General features: G+C 40.2%; 1 protein-coding gene across 9 annotated transcripts in view; it reads right to left on the bottom strand.

The window, feature by feature from the left end:
• Positions 1-21,804, bottom strand: part of CDON (cell adhesion associated, oncogene regulated) — a 119,900-nt gene continuing 98,096 nt past the window's right edge. For 7 of the 9 annotated variants that reach the window (XM_066365166.1, XM_066365161.1, XM_066365162.1 and 4 more), the window contains 2 exons: positions 2,769-3,043; positions 1-1,764 (listed from right to left, as the gene is read on the bottom strand). In XM_066365166.1, the coding sequence (XP_066221263.1) occupies positions 1,610-1,764; positions 2,769-3,043 (430 nt within the window). In that variant the 3' untranslated portion in view covers positions 1-1,609. Of the gene's footprint in view, positions 1,765-2,768; positions 3,044-5,097; positions 5,317-5,402; positions 5,434-10,509; positions 10,934-21,804 lie in introns of those variants that run through there. The other 2 variants (XM_066365169.1, XM_066365168.1) reach the window with 2 other exon arrangements.

A 21,804-nucleotide genomic window follows, 5' to 3' on the forward strand; every position in this document is an offset into this window, starting at 1 on the left:
CTAGGACTTTGTCCTTGCTCGTCACAGAGGTCAGGGATGCAGCTATCCCCCTCCAAAGCTAATTGCTTTTATGCAATATGAAGAAATCCTGTATAGCACAGACATGGACACCTGGAATGGGCAATATGATGCAACAACATCCCCAAGACTTGACCACAAAATTATGTCCACTACATTCTACTTGAAGGCATCATTGCATAGTGACTAAGCTTCAAGAGCACATTTGACTAACAGTTCTAGTTTTAAAATACACAGAATATGTAAGGAGTACAAATGCACTTACATAGAAAGTTAATTAACATAGTATTCTAGTCTACTTCACTGTAATTTCTGGGAAACTGTAATTTTTATTTATTTATGCTGAAACTGCTGGACTCTTAAGAGAATCATTTCCAGTTTCCTTCCCCAAAGGGAGACATGATCCAAAAAGGAGGAATAATCCAGTGAAGCTGGACTTGTACTACTCAACACACATAATTTTGTGTTTTCGTGCTTTATTTTTATTTTTTAGATGTGGATAAGAAAAACCTTCCAAAAGCAGCTGCAGTGCCTTGTCTTTCAGAGGCCACATAACTGATTCCTGAGCTTTGCTAAGCATAACTTCAGATGCCTAACTATAACGACAGCATTCTGAAAAAAGTCAGGAAATTTCAAACCATACCTTCTTCACCCTCTGAATTAAGTCTTTCCTAACACTAATGTTTTCCGGTATCACCCACATTGGCCGTTAGAAAAGGACGGCTTTCTGGTGGTGTGGCGCTGTGAGCATAACCCTGTACCACTGAGAGCTTCTGCCAAGCACAGCTCCCTTGAAACCGTCCCCCTTCTTCTTAAAGCATAAATCTTTCTTTTAAAGTCTTATTTTGTTCCTACTCTTAGAAACAGTTAAAAAGAGGCCCATGGAGACCATTTTCTAAACAAATGCAATTTTAAAGCCACAGGACTTGAAGGCATTCTTCTCTCTGGCCTTGGTTCCCTTTCTGCAGACCACAGTAACCCAACGAGACATCAACCGTGTTGTCCACAACACTGTGCATGCTAAATGCCCAGAAAACTGAACACAGTGTAGGCCCATGCGCAGAGTGAATCAACAGGTCACCTGTCACTTTTGTGGAAGGCACTAATAAAATTCATAAAGCTCTGCTATTATAAACAGCAGGTTAAAACTGATTGTTTCAAAATGATCTCAGAAAGTCTGATAATACGACATTGAGAGACAGCAGACAGCTTTCCATCTGAAAACCTCAGCTGGCCTGTGCACTCCCCTCTTAGCTGACCCAGCCTCCAGGCTGGTGCCTTGCAGGAGGAGCTCTTACTGTCACTGAGGTTCGTGGAGAACATGAAATGCTCATGGAATGCTCTCAGATAATTAAAAACTATGCAAAGCTAGGTTTCTCCTATGGAGGGGGAAGGAAGAAACAGGGAGGGAAAATTTTAAGGCATAAATAATATAAAAGGACACACATTTTGAGATACATTCATATGACATTACTACTACAAAAATAAATAATGCTTTTTCTCTGATTTGAATTAACGTCCTTCACAGTCCATTCCCAGACCTGTGCAGACACCGGCTTGCAGTGGGAACTGACTAGGCGTGTGCAGATCCTCAGGTTTGCTGGGGTTGCTGGAGGACCCCTGAAGGGCTGTCTACAGGAATGCCAGGAGGAGACCATGCCGTACAGTCCTTAGAAGTAGGTGGTAAAGCAAGAGGATTTGAACTTAAAATTTTGTTCTCAGTTTCTGAATGGACACAGCTGTCTCCTGAAAAACACAAAGGTTTGGGGACACTGAAATCATAAAGGCTGATTCTTACAAAGCAGTCTACCACACATTACTTTGAACAATAAAGAAAGAATAACAAGTAAAAGTAGAACCTGGTTACATTCAGTTTGAATTTGAGGGAGACCAAATGTATAAAAGGTTTAACATAAAATTGAACTCTCATGAACATTACACAATTCACCTGAGTGATAAAGCAACTCCCTTAAAAGCCCCCAAATAGCCACCTTAAAGGAAGGCTATACCTCCAGAATCCACACAGACAAAAGCACCCCTGAACACAGGACGCATTCCTGAGTGCATCTACTGGTCAGGTGCAAACTGAGTCCAAGTCTTTTGGACTTATTGTCCCAAATATGGTGCGATTAACAGCCTGCGATAAAGAAGTTGAATAACAATTTCAAAACTTACCTAGCCCACTTTTATTGATGTATCCAGGCCCTCCCCCCCCCCCAGCCACCCAGTCTCTTAAGAAACATGTGAGTTGACCACAGTCAGAACACATCTGCAGGCCCTGGCCGGTTGGCTCAGCGGTAGAGCGTCGGCCTGGCGTGCGGGGGACCCGGGTTCGATTCCCAGCCAGGGCACATAGGAGAAGCGCCCATTTGCTTCTCCACCCCCCCCTCCTTCCTCTCTGTCTCTCTCTTCCCCTCCCGCAGCAGAGGCTCCATTGGAGCAAAGATGGCCCGGGCGCTGGGGATGGCTCCTTGGCCTCTGCCCCAGGCGCTAGAGTGGCTCTGGTCGCGGCAGAGCGACGCCCCCGGAGGGACAGAGCATTGCCCCCTGGTGGGCAGAGCTTCACCCCTGGTGGGCGTGCCGGGTGGATCCCGGTCGGGCGCATGCGGGAGTCTGTCTGACTGTCTCTCCCCGCTTCCAGCTTCAGAAAAATACAAAAAAAAAAAAAAAAAAGAACACATCTGCATCTTCCTCCCTTATCTTTAATGAATGCTGTCTGGAAACTTGGACTCTGTAGTGTCTCCCTGTACCTCTGCAGGACTCTGCTGCATCTTCTGTGCAATCGGAGCTTATCTCCCTCCTGTTGTCCTGACAGCAAGGATGCTGAGCAGGTCTTGGCACCACACCATCCTCGATGCTCTCTTCAGATGACTGGCCACAGTCAAGGGCTGTGGAAGCCGGACACACGGGCATCTTTGTGTGACTGAGGGGCTTCATTTCCAAACCATCCTGAGGACAAGGTGCTACCGCTGGGACCACAGGAAGAGGGTTGTTGCTGAAAGTGCCATTAGTTTTGGTGAAACACCTACAAAGAATAAACCAAAAGAAACAATTTTGTCTAGAGGGATCTATAATTAAAATACACTTATTCTAAAACATCATTTGGTATTTTATATCACAGATTCTTCAGAGACTGGTGCTTGAAAATAAACGTTTCACTATGATTTGATATATCAAGAACTCAAAAACACAGTTAAAAGTGGAATACAACAGGAGAATAAATCAAAAGACAAACCACATAACGATGAAACCTTATATAATAACCTATTCCCACATGCTTCCTTTGCCTTAGTCCACTGTCAAAAGTTGTTTCCTATTTCATAATTAACTGTCTCTGGAATACAGCACACAGAAGAAAAGGCAATAGTCACTGGAAGAAATGATGAGGGGGCAAAAGAGAAAAAAGAGAACATAAAGCTAAGAAACTGATGTCCACATAAGAGAAATGGCCTCATGAAAGCAAGGAAAACTCTATGTTCAAATCTTATAATAGGCTTCCTCTCATCGCTGGAAGAAACACTACAAGGATTAGGTATTCACAATCTAAGTTTTCTTTTATATTATCCTTCTTTGCAGAACTGTATTAGCCCTGAGCATTCATTTCAATTCTGCCATACTTTTATTTTCTGTTTTCACTTAAGACATGTTTTATTTTTCTTTCCATTCTTCAGACTGGGTAATTTCTATTGATCTTTTAGTTCATTTGCTCTTTCTTCTGTTGTCTCATAACTGATGTTAAGCCCATCCAATAAATTTTCTGTTCCCGTTATTATAGTTTTCAGCTTTGGAATTTCCATTTGGTATTTTTTTTTTTACTGTTTCTAATATTTCCCAGTTGAAATCTCCATATGTGAATTCAGTGTGTATATCTTCCTTTAAATCCTTGAACATCTTTTTAATAGCTGATTTAAAGTCATTATCTACTAACAGTGACATCTGAGTTATGTCAGGGTCTATTTTTATTGACATTTTTCCCCCTAGAGCAGTGGTTCTCAACCTTTCTAATGCTGTGACCCACAATACAGTTCCTCATGTTGCGGTGACCCCAAACCAAAAAATAATTTTGGTGGCTACTTCATAACTGTAATTTTGCTACAGTTATGATTCGGAATATAAATACCTGATATGCATTATGTATTTTCCTATGGCTTTAGGCGACCCCACCGGGGTCGCAACCCACAGGTTGAGAACTGCTGCCCTAGAGAAAGTATCACATTTTCCTATTTCTTTAGGTATATTAATTTTTTTGCTAGATTTTTCACTCTAAATTTCTAGTTATTTGTTGACCTTGAACTCCATCTTTTGACACCTTCTGTTTGGGTCCATGACCCAAGGCTAAAAAATGCTCTCAGAAAAGAAAAAATAAATGTCATCCATTGTCTTTCAATGTTATACTTAATTCAGTTGCTGCCCACTCTGGTTACTCTCCAATACTTTCAAAATGAAGAATTATGGCACAAGGAGCAGAGCCCATATGTTGTTCAGAGCATCATCAGCCTGATAATGAGATGAAATTCTTTCAGATTAAGATGTATCCGGTGGAGGACTTCGAGGCCTCCCTTCAGTTTATGCAGGAATGTGCACACTACTTCCTGGAGGTCAAAGACAAAGACATCAAGCTGGCTGGGCTTTTTGTTGAAGTTCTTGTCCCCATTGCTGCTGCTGCTAAAAATGAAGTCAATGTTCCCTGCCTTAGAAACTTTGTTGAAAGTCTGTATGATACCACTCTGGCACTTTCTTCTCGAAAGAAGCATTCTTTGGTTAGTAACTATGAGAAGAATTCCTGGGCTGGAAACTCTTTGAGGGTTGCAGGCATTCCACTGATAGGAGAATAACCTGCAGCTCCCTCAAAGAAAGGGAGCATTTCCAACCTCAAAGTTTGCACTTAATGATGAGCAGGATTAAATCATGGTCATGTAGGAGAAAAAAAAACAAAAAACCAAACACATTCTGATCATGCTATTTTATTCCACCAGTAACAGAGGCAGGAATCTCAGAAATGTATTGTTTATTTCTAAAATTGGGAATAAGAAAAGTTTAAAGAAGACATTTTATTTGACTTTGATTTAGGCAGGTGGGTAAGAAACACAAAGAACTGAACAGAGTATGCTGTAGATAGACAATATTATTGCAGGAATAAAGAAAAGAATTCTTTGGATTTCCATCCTTTAAACATGGGATGGTATGTTTCTGGGGCATATAAAAATCAGTAAAAGGAGGTCCATGCAACTGTTACTAACAGCTGTTTGTTCAAGTGACTGGAAATACCAAATGCTAAGCATGAAGAAAGATCTGGACCTGAAAGAAAATGAGATATCTGTCAGTTAACCAAATCCTTAATTTAAATAAGTCCAACTTTAAATCAAACAGAGAAATATACTCACTGCACTTTAGTGGAATTCAGATACCAGTCATCTGGAATGAAAGCAGAGTGGATCAGGCATTTGTTTGTACAGCATAATTTGAGTAGTTATGCAATAGGATTGTAATTTTAACCTTTAATAATATAGCAAAAATATATACCTGCTTCAACTAAAATCTATCATATCTCCCCATGTATAAAATGCACCATTTTTATGAAAAATTTGGGGTCTAAATACTGGTTGCATCTTATACAGTGGTTGTAGATTTTTTTACTTGTATTTCCTGCTTTTTTGTGCTTGTTTTCACACTCATTGTTGAAGATAGCAATTCATCATCAGATACAGATGAGAACAAGCTAATGCATGGGAGTTTTGACAGTGATGAAGAGTTCTATGAATTTTATGATGAATAAAACTTGAGTTCAATAACTTAATGTAATACTTTTTTTTCCCCAAATTTTGGGCCCCAACATTAAGGTGTGATTATACTTATACATGGGAGCGTCTTATACCTGGGGAAATACAGTAAGTCTTCCTATGTATGTCTTAAGTCGATATACAGTAAAGGAAGCACTTGTATAGAAGGACGTTTGTGGGAGTCAGAACCAGAGCACTGGGCTAGACGGATAATGATTCTGAGACAGTATTGCATTCCTTGTTTGTTCTGTTGTACATTTTGCTCAGCTCTGAATTTTAAATTTAGAGATCTGGAATGCTGGCAAGGGTGAGCACTAATCTTTTTACATCAATTTTTAAACATCCATGTTATCCGTCTCTTCCTTCTGGGTAATTTATCATTAGTCTCTCCACTGTCTCAATACCCAGAGAACCCAAATTTCCTCTGCAGGCATTCAATTCATGGGACTCCAGACTCTAAATAGGGTACTCATCCAAAATGTGGGCAAAGCCAGGGTGAAAAAAATACCTATCTGAATTCAAACTATTTCTAATGAGTATTAAAAGGATAAGTAATCTTATCTAGAAGAGCCCTTTATTCTAAAAAAACCAAAAAAACGTTTGCTAAATACCTTCAAAATGCTAGAAACTGTGGTAAACACTGAAAATACCATGGTAAAGACAGCAGGGTTCAGCTCCCAGTGTGGCAGAGGAGACCGAGAAGTAAACTGAAGGTTATAATCTGATGCAGTAAGTGTTACAGAAGAAGATCTGAAAGCCATTGCAAGCACTCAACTTGGAGATGAGTTATAGATATGTGTGGCTTCCCACATTACCAACTAGAGACTGGTGTATATTCTTCTATTTCAGACTCAACTGTCTTATAATCAAGGAAATTACACTAGTTAGCAATTTTGGAATTAGAGAGTAAGAAGGATTCCGATTTAAAAAAACCAGAAATATCTTTCTGGTCAGGGAAATCTATACGACAACCATGATTTCTTGGAAATAATTCTTAAAAACTAAATTTCTGGCTTCTGGCTATGACTGAATAGTTTTTGTTAGAACAACTCTCTTGCCAAGAACTACTAAAAAAGAAATTTTATTTTAAATCTGTAGAAGTCATCAAAGAGCTACCAAAGCACTTGAGTGGCTGAGACTGCAGAGAGAAGGTAAAGGCACTGTTAGGCATCACTTCCCTCCTGAGGCCCTGCCCACTCAGTGCACTAACACAGACCAGGAGCAGGAAGTGATAGGTAAGAAGCTGAGCAGAACTCTGGGCAATTTCATGGGGCTTAAGGGAGAAACTGGAATTCAGAGCCTGCCAAAGAGAAAAGACCCAGTAAGCACCCAACACTTTTAACTGGGATCCTCAAAAGGTTACATTGTAAAGATAATGGTGAGGCAGAAATAGGTTTTTACAAAGACTGAAACTCAGCATCAAATTAACTCAATTCTTGATTGGTTTCAAGTGATCCACCCTGTACGTAACTGCCTGCCAAAAGCAAAAGTAAATTCTTTCTACAGGAAGAAAACATTTTCCAGAGCCCCTATATGTTTTTATATACAATGTCCAGGATATAACAAAAAATGACCAGACATATCGGGTTACAGGAACAAAAGAAAAAATCTAGATAGCAAGATGGAGAATTTTTACAGAGAACCAGAATCTAATGGTGTTAATTCTGAATTACAACACTGAAGAGTAGAATATCTGAAATGAAGAACGCAGTGCATGGGGTTAAGAACAGGCGGGGCAAAGATGAAGAGAGGTTTGCTGAACATAAAAGCACAGAGTCAAAGGATAAAAAATATATAAAGAAGCTTAGAGATATATGAAGTATAGTGAAAAGCTTAAAACTATGTATAACTGGAGTCTCTCTGAGGGAGAGAAAGGAGACTGGGACAGAATCATATTGGGAGAGGTAAAGACTAAGAGTTTTCTAAAACTGCAGCCACAGATTCAAGAAGTCCTATGAACCTTAACTGGAATAAATACAAAGAAAATTACACTTCGAATGTGAATAATTAACCTGCCGGAAATACAAAGTGAAAATCATCACCAACCAGCAGATGATTTCTCAACAGAAACAATGGAAGCAATTAAAAAAATGACACATTTTTAAAGTCTAAAAAAAATAACTGACAACCTAGAATTCAATAAACAGTAATAAATATCCTTCAAAAAGGATGATGAATTAAAGACATTTTCAAACCAAAACCAGCACCCTAAGAGCTGCACTATAAGAAATACTAAAGAGAGTTCAAGTTGAAGGAAAAAGAGTAGCAGCAGACAGAAGGAAACATAGAAAGGAGTACCAACAAGAAAGGTACTGTCAGGCCTAACCATGAGGTAGCGCAGTGAACAGAGTGTCAGACTGGGATGCGGAGGACCCAGGTTCGAGACCCTGAGGTTGCCAGCTTGAGCGTGGGCTCATCTGGTTTGAGCAAAGCTCACCAGCTTGGACCCAAGGTCACTGGCTCGAGCAAGGGGTTACTCGGTCTGCTGAAGGCCCGCGGTCAAGGCACATATGAGAAAGCAATCAATGAACAACTAAGGTGTCGCAACAAAAAACTGATGATTGATGCTTCTCATCTCTCTCCATTCCTGTCTGTCCCTATCTATCCCTCTCTCTGACTCTCTGTCTCTGTAAAAAAGAAAAAAAAAAGAAAAAGAAAGGTACTGTCAGGAATTCTGAATAAATGCTGACTGCAAAAAACAGTTAAGTGTAATGTCTTGGAGGGTTTTAAATAACTGTAGGTTAAAACATATGACAAAACTAACACACACACAAAAAATGAAGAAAATGGACATGTTTTAAAGTATTATATTGTCTAGGAAGTGATAAAAATAATATATTAACATATATTAGACTCTAATTAAAGGCATAATGTCCAGCATCAACCACATAAGTGCCATACAACAGGACCTCAAAAATGCTAAGTGAATAATAAACACTAGACCATCAGACACTTTCTAAGTCCTTTCTCATAAACAAGCTTATTATTAGACAGCAACAATTAAGCTAATTCTTCAAAATAGTTTATAGCAGACCATATCTAATTCTAAGATAAGACACGCATATTATAGTGAGAATGAACTGACACACTTATCCTTTTAGGTTTCTGTATTACAATAGTGGGTGTCTCCAGCCTTGTTCAATATGGGTTCTGGTGTCTAGTTTCCTTACACCTACTGCTTTCACCATTGTCTGACTTCAATTTCAATCTCCCCAAGAACAGGCAATGACTGTTCAGTGTCAGAGAAAGCTCTCAGAACAGTGAGACATACAGCAAAGGCAGGCAGTTAATAAAATCCCCATGGTGATGTTATAAAACAAATTAAGTGAGCTCTGGCTTCATGTCCCACTTCTCGGCAAGAACATGGAAGTAATACAAAGGTGCCTGAAACCTAAAAGCAAAAAGTATCAGGTCAGAGAGCACAATTTCCATTTAAAAGAAGTAAAGTTAATCTGTAGGAAAAAAATACTTGCCAGAATTTGAAAAACCAGGGCAGTTCCCTAAAAACAAAATATTATAAATTAATAATTGGTTTATATAAATCTCACATGAATGAAATTTCATGATATAGCATAAAATAATAAAGACTTACCAATAATAAGATGCTTTAAATTCTTCTGTTTCTTTCTTTTTTAATCTTTTTCCTGCTCATTTCTTTAATTTAAAGCAAAGAATGAGATTTTTAAATGAAGTATAAGGGCAGACTAACAGTTTGAGCAGAGCCCTTTGTAAGAGCAACAGGGAAGGTGAATTATCTGGATGGGCAGGGCTGAAGAAATGGTCAAGACAGAAGGGCCAACTACTGCAATGAACACTAGTGCGCTGGTGCCATCACTTGGTGTTATGTGTTGGGAGAGAACATGTGAATAAATACAAATATGTTTGAAAAGAAATGACAGGTGTTCAGCAAGAGAAAAGCACGCTCTCCTACTACCTATTCTTTAGCATCTATTCTTCAGGTAAGGAAATCACAGCTGTGTTTACTTTTATTGTCAACTGTGTTGATAATGAGATCATAATCTGAGTTAGACTGTTAAAGTAATTATTATACACATCTCAACATAATAAACCAAACTAATTAAAAATTTTCAACTACACCAAATCCTAACTCATAATATCAGTAATTAACCACTTAGATAACCATATGTAAATAATTCAGGCACATTACTTGTAGTTCAATTCCAGAGGTCTTCTTGTGTCGACATAAAAATGGCTTTAACTTGGGGGTTACATGCTAAGAAATAAGCATAGAGAAATAGTCTATAAAAAAGAAATATAATACCTATCCTGAATAGAATTAGGTATATAACATATAAAACTAAACTTACTGATAAAGCTTAATGAAAATTTCTAAATCAATCAGATAATCACAAAAATAGTATCTTTGTATATGTAAACTTGAGACATCTACAAGTTGAGAAAGACAAGAGGACCAATGTCTATGTCTGCAAATATGTGAAATTCATTAAGATGCTCTTGCAATACATATTATAGTTTATACAATACAAAGATTTTATAATTTCACTATACTTAGGCGTTTCAAACAATGCTTCAGTTACAGCTATTATTGACTTAAAACTGGAATGAAAGCCTTCATTGAGTTGTCTCTGGCTCAATGAAACTACTTTTCTCAATTTTAAGTTTAAAAAGCATTGAGTAGCCTGACCAGTGGTGGCACAGCACCTAGCAGGTAGACCCAGGACACTGAGGTCCAGGGTTAGAAACCCTGAGATCACCGGCTTGAGCATGGGCTCATCCAGCTTGAGTGCAGGCTCACCAGCTTGAGCATGGGATTGTCGACATGATCCCTTGGTCGCTGGCTTGAGCCCAGAGGTCACTGGCTTGAGCCCAAGGTCACACTGGCTTGGCTGGAGCCCCTTATCCAAGGAACATATGAGGAGTAATCAATGAACAACTAAAGTGCTGCAACGAGTTGATGTTTCTCATCTCTCTCCCTTCCTGTCCCTGTCTCTCTTCTTTTGCATGTGTGCATGTGGCTTAAAAAAAAATTTGAGTAAACAGAACTCTGTGCATTTTGCCACAAACAAAAATCATACTGTTTTGCAAGAATACAGGGAGGTCTGGGACCTGTTGGTTTACCAAGATAGTAAACAGGAGAGATCTGTCTGACCAACCTGCAATATAGAAAAAAGACTATTATAGTGTCATAAAAATATTAAAATATTCTTTAATGCTCTGAATAGCACAGACTAAGAAATAAACTGGAATAGTAGCATAGGATTGATCTTGGAAAAATATGTTGCTTTAGTGTGTGACTAAACATATTTCGGATTTTCCAGTGAAACTATACAGCACCTCTAAAATATTTTCTGGAAGTACTGCATTTCTGATTACAGAGTTGAATATTTGTTAAGCATAATTACATACAGAAGTACTCTGATTAGATGATTATATGGATTTTGCATTGTTTCCTCTTTTGATAACCCCTGGAGGGTAAGGACTACACTACCCAAAAATCTCTTGGATGTCTGATACTTATTTTCAAGAACACGTTCTTAAGACTTCTGAAGCAGTCACACCTTGATAGTGGTTTAATATTCAGCTCACCTTTGCTGTTTCTTCTTATACTGTGTCTGTCGTTTTGCTGATGTAGCCCTTATCTGGGGGGAGATCATCAGTTGCTATGCAACAGAACCCTGATGACATTCCTCCAGGGCCTCGTGGCTGTCCACCATTCTCCTCGTACATAATTTGTTAGAAGCTGCAATGACCCCAGCCTCAGAATGGGAGTTTCTTTTGGGGAATTTGTTTATTGGTGACAATAAATGACTAAGTACTTTAATGAGCACAGCAAGCTTACACACACAATCTTACAAATAAAAAAACAAAAGTACTCTCCTAACCACCTGATTCCATGACAACAGACTCTCACTCTCCATATTGGAAGTAGGAGACATGTAATACCCCCCCCCAAAAAAGAAGGTACTGATCAATTTAATATGATAAATTAGACACAGTACTTTGATTTTTTTTCTTAGGGAATTAGGCAGACAACCATAGATGAAAGAGAAACCAAATACTAGGTTTTGTGTGATTGGTTCCTTTGTTCTGAAGTAGGTAAGTGATCTGGAATAGGAAAGGGACTGAATCCTAACAAACCAGCTTGCCAGAAGACAGAGCTCAGGTGTCCCAGACAAGGAATTGTTTTCATACTCAACAAACCAATTCAAGCCTGACCAGGTGGTGGCGCAGTGGATAGAGCATTGGACTGGGACACAGAGGGCCGAGGTATAAAACCCCGAGGTCGCTGGCTTGAGCGAGGGGTCACTCGGTCTGCTGTAAACCTCCCTCCCTCCATCAAGGCACATATGAGAAAGAAATCAATGAACTAAGGTGCCACAACAAATAACTGATGCTTCTCATCTCTCGCCCTTCCTGTCTGTCTCTATCTATCCCTTTCTCTGTTTCTGTCACAAAGAAACAAACAAAAACCTCAAAAGATCAAATGCTAGGCGTGAAAGAACTACCATCATAAAATGTTTTCATATTCATGTCTATACACTGTTTTTATGAGTATGAGTATATCTGACTTCAGTGGAAGTCTCATGCCAGTAAAAGTTCATTTCCAAACCCAACAACACAGACTTTATGATCATCTTTGTGTAAAAATTCTAAGATAGTTTGTAACAGTTGTGTTTGCTAGAGCACTATTCCCAATAGATTATTTCTCCTCTTGACTATCAGCTGTGTATAGCTTGTAGTTTTTCCCAGATGGATTATATGCATTTTCCAACCTGATTTTTACTTGGCTACTTCCTGCCTGTTTCCAATCTCTCCAGGACCCTTAATTTCTTGTTCCTCTTGGATGAGACCTCTCAGTTCATTTGTCTGTGAATTCCATCAGTGTCCTCTCTACTCTTTACAAATTATCAAGACTGATGGTAAACAGACCAGATTAATGTCAATCCCATCCCATTAAATTAGCCAAGCAACTGAAAAAACCCCATCTGATTACATATCCAGAAATGCACTATTGTCCTTTGAATTGAGATGAGAAAATAAGGGTAAAAAGCTTTTGATTCAATCAATTAAAATTTAATTGGTTTTAACTCTTGAAATACCCAAACTGCACAAGGATTTCTCAATTAAGTCTTTTAATTTATTGTGTTTACATCGATTCTAGTGTTGCCCCAATTGCATCCCCCCACCCCTGAATTCCCCTCAAAATATCCCTTGCCCCCCTCCCAACATCTACCTCCCCTCTTCCCTTCAGGTTTAATTCCGTTCCTCAGTTCACATTGTTCCTTGGATTCCTCAAATCAGTGAGGTCATATGATATTTTTCTTTCTCTGCCTGGCTTATTTCACTTAACATAATAGTTTCCAGGTCCATCCATGTTGTTGCAAAACGTAATATTTCCTTCTTTTTCATGGCCCCATAGTATTCCATTGTATATATGTACCAAGCTTTTTAATCTACTTGTCCACTGACAGACACTTGGGCTGTTTCCAGATCTTGGCTATTGTAAACAATGCTGCCATAAACATGGGGGTGGATTTCCTTTTTTGAATCGGTGATATGGTGTTCTTGGGATATATCCTAAAAGTGGGATGGCTGGGTCAAAAGGCAGTTCCATTTTTACTTTTTGGAGAAGTCTCCATACTGATTTCCACAGTGGCTGCACCAGTCTGCATTCCCACCAGCAGTGCAGGAGGGTTCCCTTTTCTCCACATCCTTGCCAGCACTTATTCTGTGTTGTTTTGTTGATGAGCGCCATTCTGACCGGTGTGAGGTGATCTCATTGTGGTTTTAATTTGCATTTCTCTAATGATTAGTGATGTTGAGCATTTTTTTCATCTGCCTATTGGCCATCTGTATGTCATCTTTGGAGAAGTGTCTATTCATTTCTTTTGCCCATTTTTTGATTGGATTGTCTTTCTGGTGTTGAGTTTTACAAGTTCTTTATTTTGGTTATTAACCTCTTATCAGATGTATTGTTGAATATGTTCTCCCATTGTGTGGTTTGTCTTTTTATTCTGTTCATATTATCTTTAGCTGTACAAAAACTTTTTAGTTTGATATAGTCCCATTTGTTTAACCTGTCTTTTATTTCACTTGCCTGTGGTGATAAATCAGCAAATATATTGCTGCGAGAGATGTCAGAGAGCTTACTGCCTATGTTTTCTTCTAAGATGCTTATGTTTTCATGCCTTACATTTAAGTCTTTAACCATTTTGAGTTTATTTTTGTAACTGGTGGGAGTCGGTGGACTAGTTTCCTTTTTTTGCAGGTAGCTGTACAATTTTCCCAACACCATTTGTTAAAGAGACTTTACTCCGTTGTATGTTCTTACCTCCTTTGTCAAATATCATTTGTCCATAAAGGTGTGGGTTTATTTCTGGGTTCCCTGTTCTATTCCATTGATCAATATGCCTGTTCTTATGCCAGTACCAAGCTGTTTTGAGTACAATTGGCTTGTAGTATAACTTGATATCAGGAAGTGAGATACCTCCCACTTTATTCTTTTTCAAGATTGCTGAGGTTATTGATGTTCTTTTTTGGTTCCATAAAGATTTTGGAATATATGTTCTTTGAATATGTCATTGGTATTTTAATTGGTATTGCATTGAATTTATAAATTGCTTTGGGTGGCATAGCCATTTTGATGATGTTTATCCTTCCTAACCATGAGCATGGTATATGCTTCCACTTGTTTGTATCTTCCTTGATTTCTTTTATCGATGTTTTATAATCTTCCGAGTATAAGTCTTTAACCTCCTGGTTAAATTTACTCCTAGGGGCCCTGGCCGGTTGGCTCAGTGGTAGAGCGTCAGCCTGGCGTGCGGGGGACCCGGGTTCGATTCCCGGCCAGGGCACATAGGAGAAGCGCCCATTTGCTTCTCCACCTCCCCCCTCCTTCCTCTCTGTCTCTCTCTTCCCTTCCCGCAGCGGAGGCTCCATTGGAGCAAAGATGGCCCGGGCACTGGGGATGGCTCCTTGGCCTCTGCCCCAGGCGCTAGAGTGGCTCTGGTCGCGGCAGAGCGACGCCCCGGAGGGGCAGAGCATCGCCCCCTGGTGGGCAGAGCGTCGCCCCTGGTGGGCGTGCCAGGTAGATCCCGGTCGGGCGCATGCGGGAGTCTGTCTGACTGTCTCTCCCCGTTTCCAGCTTCAGAAAAATACAAAAAAAAAAAAAGTAAAAAAAAAAAGTAAATTTACTCCTAGGTACTTTATTTTTTTTGTTGCAATAGTGAAAGGGATTGTTTCCTTAATTTCTCTTTCTGATAGTTCATTGTTGGTGTATAAAAATGCCTCTGATTTCTGTGTATTAATTTTATATCCTGCCACCTTGCTGAATTCATTTATCAGGTCCAGTAATTTTTTGACTGAGACTTTACAGTTTTCTATATACAGTATCATATCATCTGCAAATAATGATAGTTTTACTTCTTCGTTTCCAATTTGGATGCCTTTTATTTCTTCTTCTTGTCTGATTGCTGTAGCAAGGACTTTCATGTACTATATTGAATATATATTTCTCCTTCAATTTTAAATGATAGCCTTGCTGGATAAATTAGTCTTGGTTGTAGGCTCTTGTTCTACATTACTTTGAATATTTATTGCCATTCCCTTCTGGCCTCAAGTGTTTCTGTTGAGAAGTTGGATGTCATCCTTATGGGGGCTCCTTTGTAGGTGATAGTCTTTTTTTTCTAGCAGCTTTTAATATTTTCTCTTTATCTCTTAGCTTTGGTATTTTAATTATGATGTGTCTTGGTGTGGATTCCTTTGGGTTTCTCTTGAATGGAATTCTCTGTGCTTCTTGAACTTGTGCAATGTTTTCCTGCATCAGTTTTGGGAAGTTTTCAGCCATGATTTGATTGAACAAGGTTTCTATCCCTTGTTCTTTCTCTTCTTCTTCAGGAACCCCTATGATGTGGATGTTATTTCTCTTCATGTTGTCACAGAGCTCTCTTAAAGTTTCCTCAGACTTTTTGAGTCTCTTTTCTTTTTGCTGCTCTGCTTCCGTGCCTTCATTTATCTTGTCCTCTAACTTGCTGATTCAATCCTCAGCTTCATCCATCCTGCTTTTAATTCCTTCCATTGTGGTCTTCATTTCTGATATTGTATTTGTCATTTCTGACTGATTCTTTTTTATTTTTACAATGTCCTTTTTTATATTTGCTATCTCTTTATTTAAGGGCTAGTTAGGTCCATCTATTGCTGTTCTAAAATAAGAGCATCCTAGCAATCATTATTTTAAATTCTGCATCTGATAATTTGTTTATATCTGACTCATTCAAGTCCTTTCCTGGGGATTTCTCTTGATTTATTTGGGTTGCATTTCTCTGCCTTCCCATTTTGTCTGTGTATAAGAAGGGAGTGATCACAGGAGTCCAATGGGTGTGGCCTCTGTGTTCCCTAGGTGTGGTCTGTCTGCAGGCCCGCTACCCCCTCTGCTGCTGCCTCAGGCGTTCAGGTATGGGTGTTGCTGTCGCCGGCCTGCTGCAGCAGTCACTGTGGTTTCCGCCTCTCCTCCATGGGCGGGGCTGTGTTCACATGCCAGGGCTGCTAGCCCTGTTGGCCTTGGCCTTCGCCCGGCATGCTCTGGTGGGGCTGCACGCTGTGCCGGGGCCGCAAGCCTTGGCACCGCAGTAAGGGCCACGCTCCTATGCTCAGCTGTAGCTCTCTGCCAGTTCTTGGGCTTTCACCTTGACCCTGCAGGTGGGATTGCAGGCAGGACTGCTCTTGCTTACCTGGCCCACAGCCGGGTTGGACTGCTTTCGTGTGCCCCTTCTGCCCACGCCAGGCAAGACTGAGCTCACGCCAGGCCTCAGTCGTGGCTGGCCTGTCTTCCACCCCCACCAATAGGACTATGCTTCAGCGTCCAGCTGCCGTGCACCGTCCGGCGAGCCCTCAGCAGTGTGGGTGGGTGCGCTGCAGCTCAGACCCTAGCACTCAATACTATATTCCTGATGGCTCCCTCCTTCTAAGCAACTCTGCTCTGCGTGCCATGGAAGAGCTTGTTTGGCTGGTGTCCTGCTTCCCTTTACTGGTATTGCTGGGTCCAGAGGAAATATTCACTTTAGATTTGGGGAGTGATTCAACCCAAGGGTTAGGGTGACTGTCCCTCAAAGTGTTTCTCCCTGTGCCCCCTAGATTACTCTCTCTTCCTGCTACTCTGGTCCTCTCATCTCTCCCCGTACTCCCGAGTCTCAGGTGAGTGGTTGTTAAAGAGGTTTTCTGCATGATCCCTTTAAGAAGAATCCTGGGTCTGAGAAATCTCTTTCTCACAAACAGTATCCTAGCTTGTTTTGCAGCTAAATACTGTCCATATGCCTTTTGTAGTCTCTGGAGTTTTGGTCCTGGGGCCCAGGACCCTCTCCTCTCAGCTAAACTCACTTCCTGCCATGCAAGTCCCTCCGAGCTGCGGTTTGCACCCTGGGAGCTGGGCAGCCCTTTCCGTGTTTCTGCTTTTCCTACCAGTCTCAGTGTAGCTTCTTCAGTGTTCCTTGGTTAAAGAGTCCTCTTAGTTTAGTCCAAAGTTGGTTTTTCCAGATGATGGTTCTTAAAATTAAGTTGTAATCCACTTTGGTTCTGAGAGGTAGAAGTTGGTACGTCCACCTACTCCATTGCCATCTTGCCACCTCCGGTACCCTGGATCTTTGTTCTTCATTTCATTGGTGTCTTTGCTCAAGCTGGCCTTTCAATTAAATTTTAAGTGTAGGGACTGGATCCCTGAAAAGCTTATGGGGTATACTTCCTTCTAGCTGCTCCTAGCAAGCATTATATATTACTCTTAATATCTGAAAAGAGTTCAAATTGACTTGAACACAGTGAGGCAGTCATTTATAATGTGCCACAAAAACCCGAGTCAAATAAAACTCCACAGATTGCTACAATGCACACTCTCTCTTACCTGCTCTGAAGGGTTACGTCACTATTCCAGCCTAGACGACAATGCCCAAGTTTTCTCTCCAGATAGTTTATTACTAAAACAAAGGGATAAAGGGATCTAAGGCTGGCAGTGACTTGTTTCTTAAATGTCGACTCCAAAAAATGCATTTAAGTGTAAACTCAAGAGGGCAGAGAAGAATGTGGAGGAGCCAGGTACAGTGCAGGTAAGATTCCATATGGAGAAGGCCATAGCAAGACTTCTCCAGTTCTTAGGCACCTGTGGACTAGGAGAGCTACTCTGGGTCAAGGTGAGTTTAATGAGGTATGATGGGGGTCAAGCAGGATGACTCCCAAAAATGTGCTAAGGGATAAACAGTCTCTCTTCATTTCCTACAGCATTTTCTAGCTCAGCAACTGCATTGTTACCTGGAGACCATCCTTGACACTTCCTTCTCAACCTGCCTCATCAACCAGTTACTTATATCATTTATTTATTTATTTATTTATTTATTTATTTATTTATTTATTTATTTATTTATTTTTGTATTTTTTGAAGTGAGAAGCGGGGAGGCAGAGACAGACTCCCACATGCACCTGACCAGGATCCACCAGCATGCCCACCAGGGGATGACTGTCTGCCCATCTGGGCCATTGCTCCTTTGCAACCAGAGCCATTCTAGCATCTGAGGCGGAGGCCATGGAGCCATCCTCAGTGCCCAGGTCAACTTTGCTTTAATGGAACCTTGGCTGCGGGAGGGGAAAGAGAGATAGAAAGGAAGAGGAGGGAAAAAAGTGGAGAAGCAGATGGGTGCTTCTCCTATGTGCCCTGGTTGGGAATTGAACTTGGGACTTCCACACGCTGGGCCAACACTCTACCACTGAGCCAATCAGCCAGGGCTTATCCTTTTTTTAATTGCATCTCCCAAATCTCTCAAACCCACTGACTCCTCTCCTTATTTACTGCAACTATCCCAGTGCACAAGTTCTCATCTGGACTACTACAATCGCCATCTAACTGGTTCTCTGTATCCACTTCTCTTGCCTCATCCATTTATTTTCCAAACTGTCCATAGTGTTCTATCACAATGTTGTCCTACTTAAAATCCTCCACTGATTTGCTGTGGTTCTGTGTTCTCTGATATCACTTCAACCTCTGGCCCCTTTACGTACTAGGGTCCTGCAAATTAGCCTCCTCAAGCTCTGTGAGGATTTTAGAATTCTGCTTCAGAGATTTTGCATAGGTGGTACCTTACCTTTGCCTGGGAAGCCTTAAACCTATCTCCTCCTTTACCTAGTTTTAATTTTTTTCAGAAGTTCAGAGCAAAATGTCACTTGCTTAAGGAGGTCTTTCCTTTCTAAGACATTCTTTACTTTTCCGTTGAAACATCCAGTTTTAATTATATATTCATGCTATGATTTACTGATGTGATTTTTAAAAAGTATGTCTCTTCATCACACAAGCTCAATGCAGCAAGGGCAATACGTGTGTTGCTTACTACTATATCCCCAGGACCTAGCCTGGTGTGTGTCCCACTAAAGAACTTCAATAAATGGCCTGACCGTTTAATGTGGCACAGTGGAAAGAGCATCAATCTGGGATGCTGAGGTCCCAGGTTCAAAACCCCAAGGTTGCCAGCTTGAGCGGGGGCTCATCTGGCTTGAATGTAGGCTCACCAGCTTGAGCATGGGGTTGCCGACTTGAGCACAGGATCACAGACATGACCCCATGCCCGCTGGCTTGAGCCCAAGGTCACTGGCTCATCTAGAGCCACCCCCCCCCCCAGGTCAAGGCACATATGAGAAAGCAATCAATTAACAACTGAGTTGCCACAATGAAGAGTTGATGCTTCTTATCTCTTCTCCTGTCTGTCCCTTTCTCTCTCTCTTGCAAAAAAAAATAACTTCAATAATTGTTTGTTGAGTGAATAAACAAATGAATCTTCTTTTTCCTTTTCACTCTCCTTATTTTATCACACCTCTTTCCTTGTCTCTCTGAAGATATATCTTGGCAGTAAGCAAAAAATAGTAAAAGATAAGACACACACTATTATGAAAACAGTATCTAATCACTTCAAATACTTAAGAAATAAAGCACATAAATATCTTAGAGTCAAATTTATTGTCTCCCTTGGTGATTCCATCCATTCTGAAGTTCTATCACTTTGATACAAATGACTCCTGAATATATATCATAGCTTCAGTCTGCCCTGAACACATGACCAGCATTCCCATCTGTCTCCTTGGCTTAGATAACCACTAGTAAGTACTTGAAAAGCTAAATGCCCCAAACCAAATTCATCACCTTTCCTCAACATATCATTGTATTAAGTTTCTCATTCTGTGACTATTATCATGGCAATTACCAGATCATCCATGTTTTAAACTTTGTTCATTTCGAACTTTCTTTCTCAATCCCTGTCAATCAGTGGCCAAGTTTTAAAGATTCCAGCTCTATAATCACTCGTCTCTGCCTTTTTGCCTCCAGTCCTTGCATAGAGGCTAAAGTCTTCATTATAGAAATGTTGGTCTCCTGCCTCCTGTCCCACCTGTGTACTGCTACCATTAATCAAGCCTAAACACCCGAGTGGATTAGTCCCCTTCTGAAAGGCCTTCAAAAGAATTACGATGCTACTAGCCCAGTGTTTCTCAACATTTATCCCACATCTTACACCTCTTCTGATTAACGTAAAATTCTCATATCCCTCTGTACTTTATATTACAGAGACAACAGAGATTATTTCCATTCTTTAAATATAAAACTACAAGGTTCAATGAGCTTCTTCAAACTCCACTCACTAGATTTCAAGCCCACTATCAGATTATGGGCTCTCTCAGAATAACCTGGTAGGTACTCAATAAATGTTTATCAAATAAACGACTAAACCCTAACTAACACTCAGGGTCATCTGTGATATCAACTCAGTCCAACTTCCCAGTATTATATCCTGCTACTTGCTGTTCACCAGCCAAACTACTCCAGTGGTTTTCAAAGCCTGGTCCCAGGACCAGCAGCAATAGCAGCAGTCACTGGGAACTCCTTAGAAAGCAAATTCTCAGGCCTGGCTCTAGACTTACGGAATCAGAAACTCTCAGAACAGAGCCTTGTAATTTGTGTTTTCACCAGTACCCCAAGTGATTCCAGTATACACTCAAGTTTGATAACCACTGAATTAGACTATTTACCCTTCTGTAAACATCCTTCCTACTTTCATGACTTCTTGCAGTTCCTTCTGCCTGAAAACATCTCTAAACCTATTTCAGTACCTGGCAAGGACTCAGTGCTTTTTCTGACTGAATAGCCAAAAACTCCGAAATGCCTACTTGACAGCCCTCACGTAACTTAACTGAAATTATGCCTCTCCTTGTATACACACTATTTTAGTTGGGACTAGAGAATGCAAATTCATTCTTAGTAATAATGTTGCTATTCTAAAAGTGTAAACTGATTAACATTGAGCATATTTTGGGAATAAATCATATATCATCTACCTCTCAACATTTGAAGATTACAAATTTTTCCATTTTGGGGGATCCTGAGAAGAGATACCTGTTTAAACTTCAAAGTTAAAAAAAGTCAAAGGCTTTGAATTTAACCATTTTAATTTTCCAGAACTGAAGGTAGATATTTTATTAATATTTATCTAGCCTGTTAGTAAATGCCCAATCACATAATGGCCCTTGGGAACCAGAAGAGGCACCAGTTAACCTTGGAGGCGATGCAGGCAAGCAAAGATGTGCCCTGAACAGGTGCACCCTTATTTAGGAAGAAGATTTAAGCCAGGGAGAAAGAGAAGCTGGTTTTTTAAGGCTGAAGAGAATTCATCCTGTTTCCCCTTCCAAAAAAAGGAAAACCCCAAACATGAAATGTAAGAAGTCACCAATTTGAAAATTAATAGAAATATAATTGACCGATGTCTTAAAGGGAAAAACCATGTATAATAAGAAACCCATATACTATACACACTCTCATAACCACGTACAAATGGTCATGAATGCAAAATGATAAAGGTTATTTAAATTTTTTAAGAAAATGAGATGTACTGTTGGTTCTAGGATGATACCTCATCATAATGACATGATTAGCAGATTACTCAAATTTGTAATCAGAGTACGCTGCAGGTGACTTTTCATTGCCTAGGACAATTTTCCATCT

This window comes from Saccopteryx leptura, chromosome 2 (genome assembly GCF_036850995.1).
Source record: "Saccopteryx leptura isolate mSacLep1 chromosome 2, mSacLep1_pri_phased_curated, whole genome shotgun sequence".
NCBI classification, from domain to species: Eukaryota; Metazoa; Chordata; class Mammalia; order Chiroptera; family Emballonuridae; genus Saccopteryx; species Saccopteryx leptura.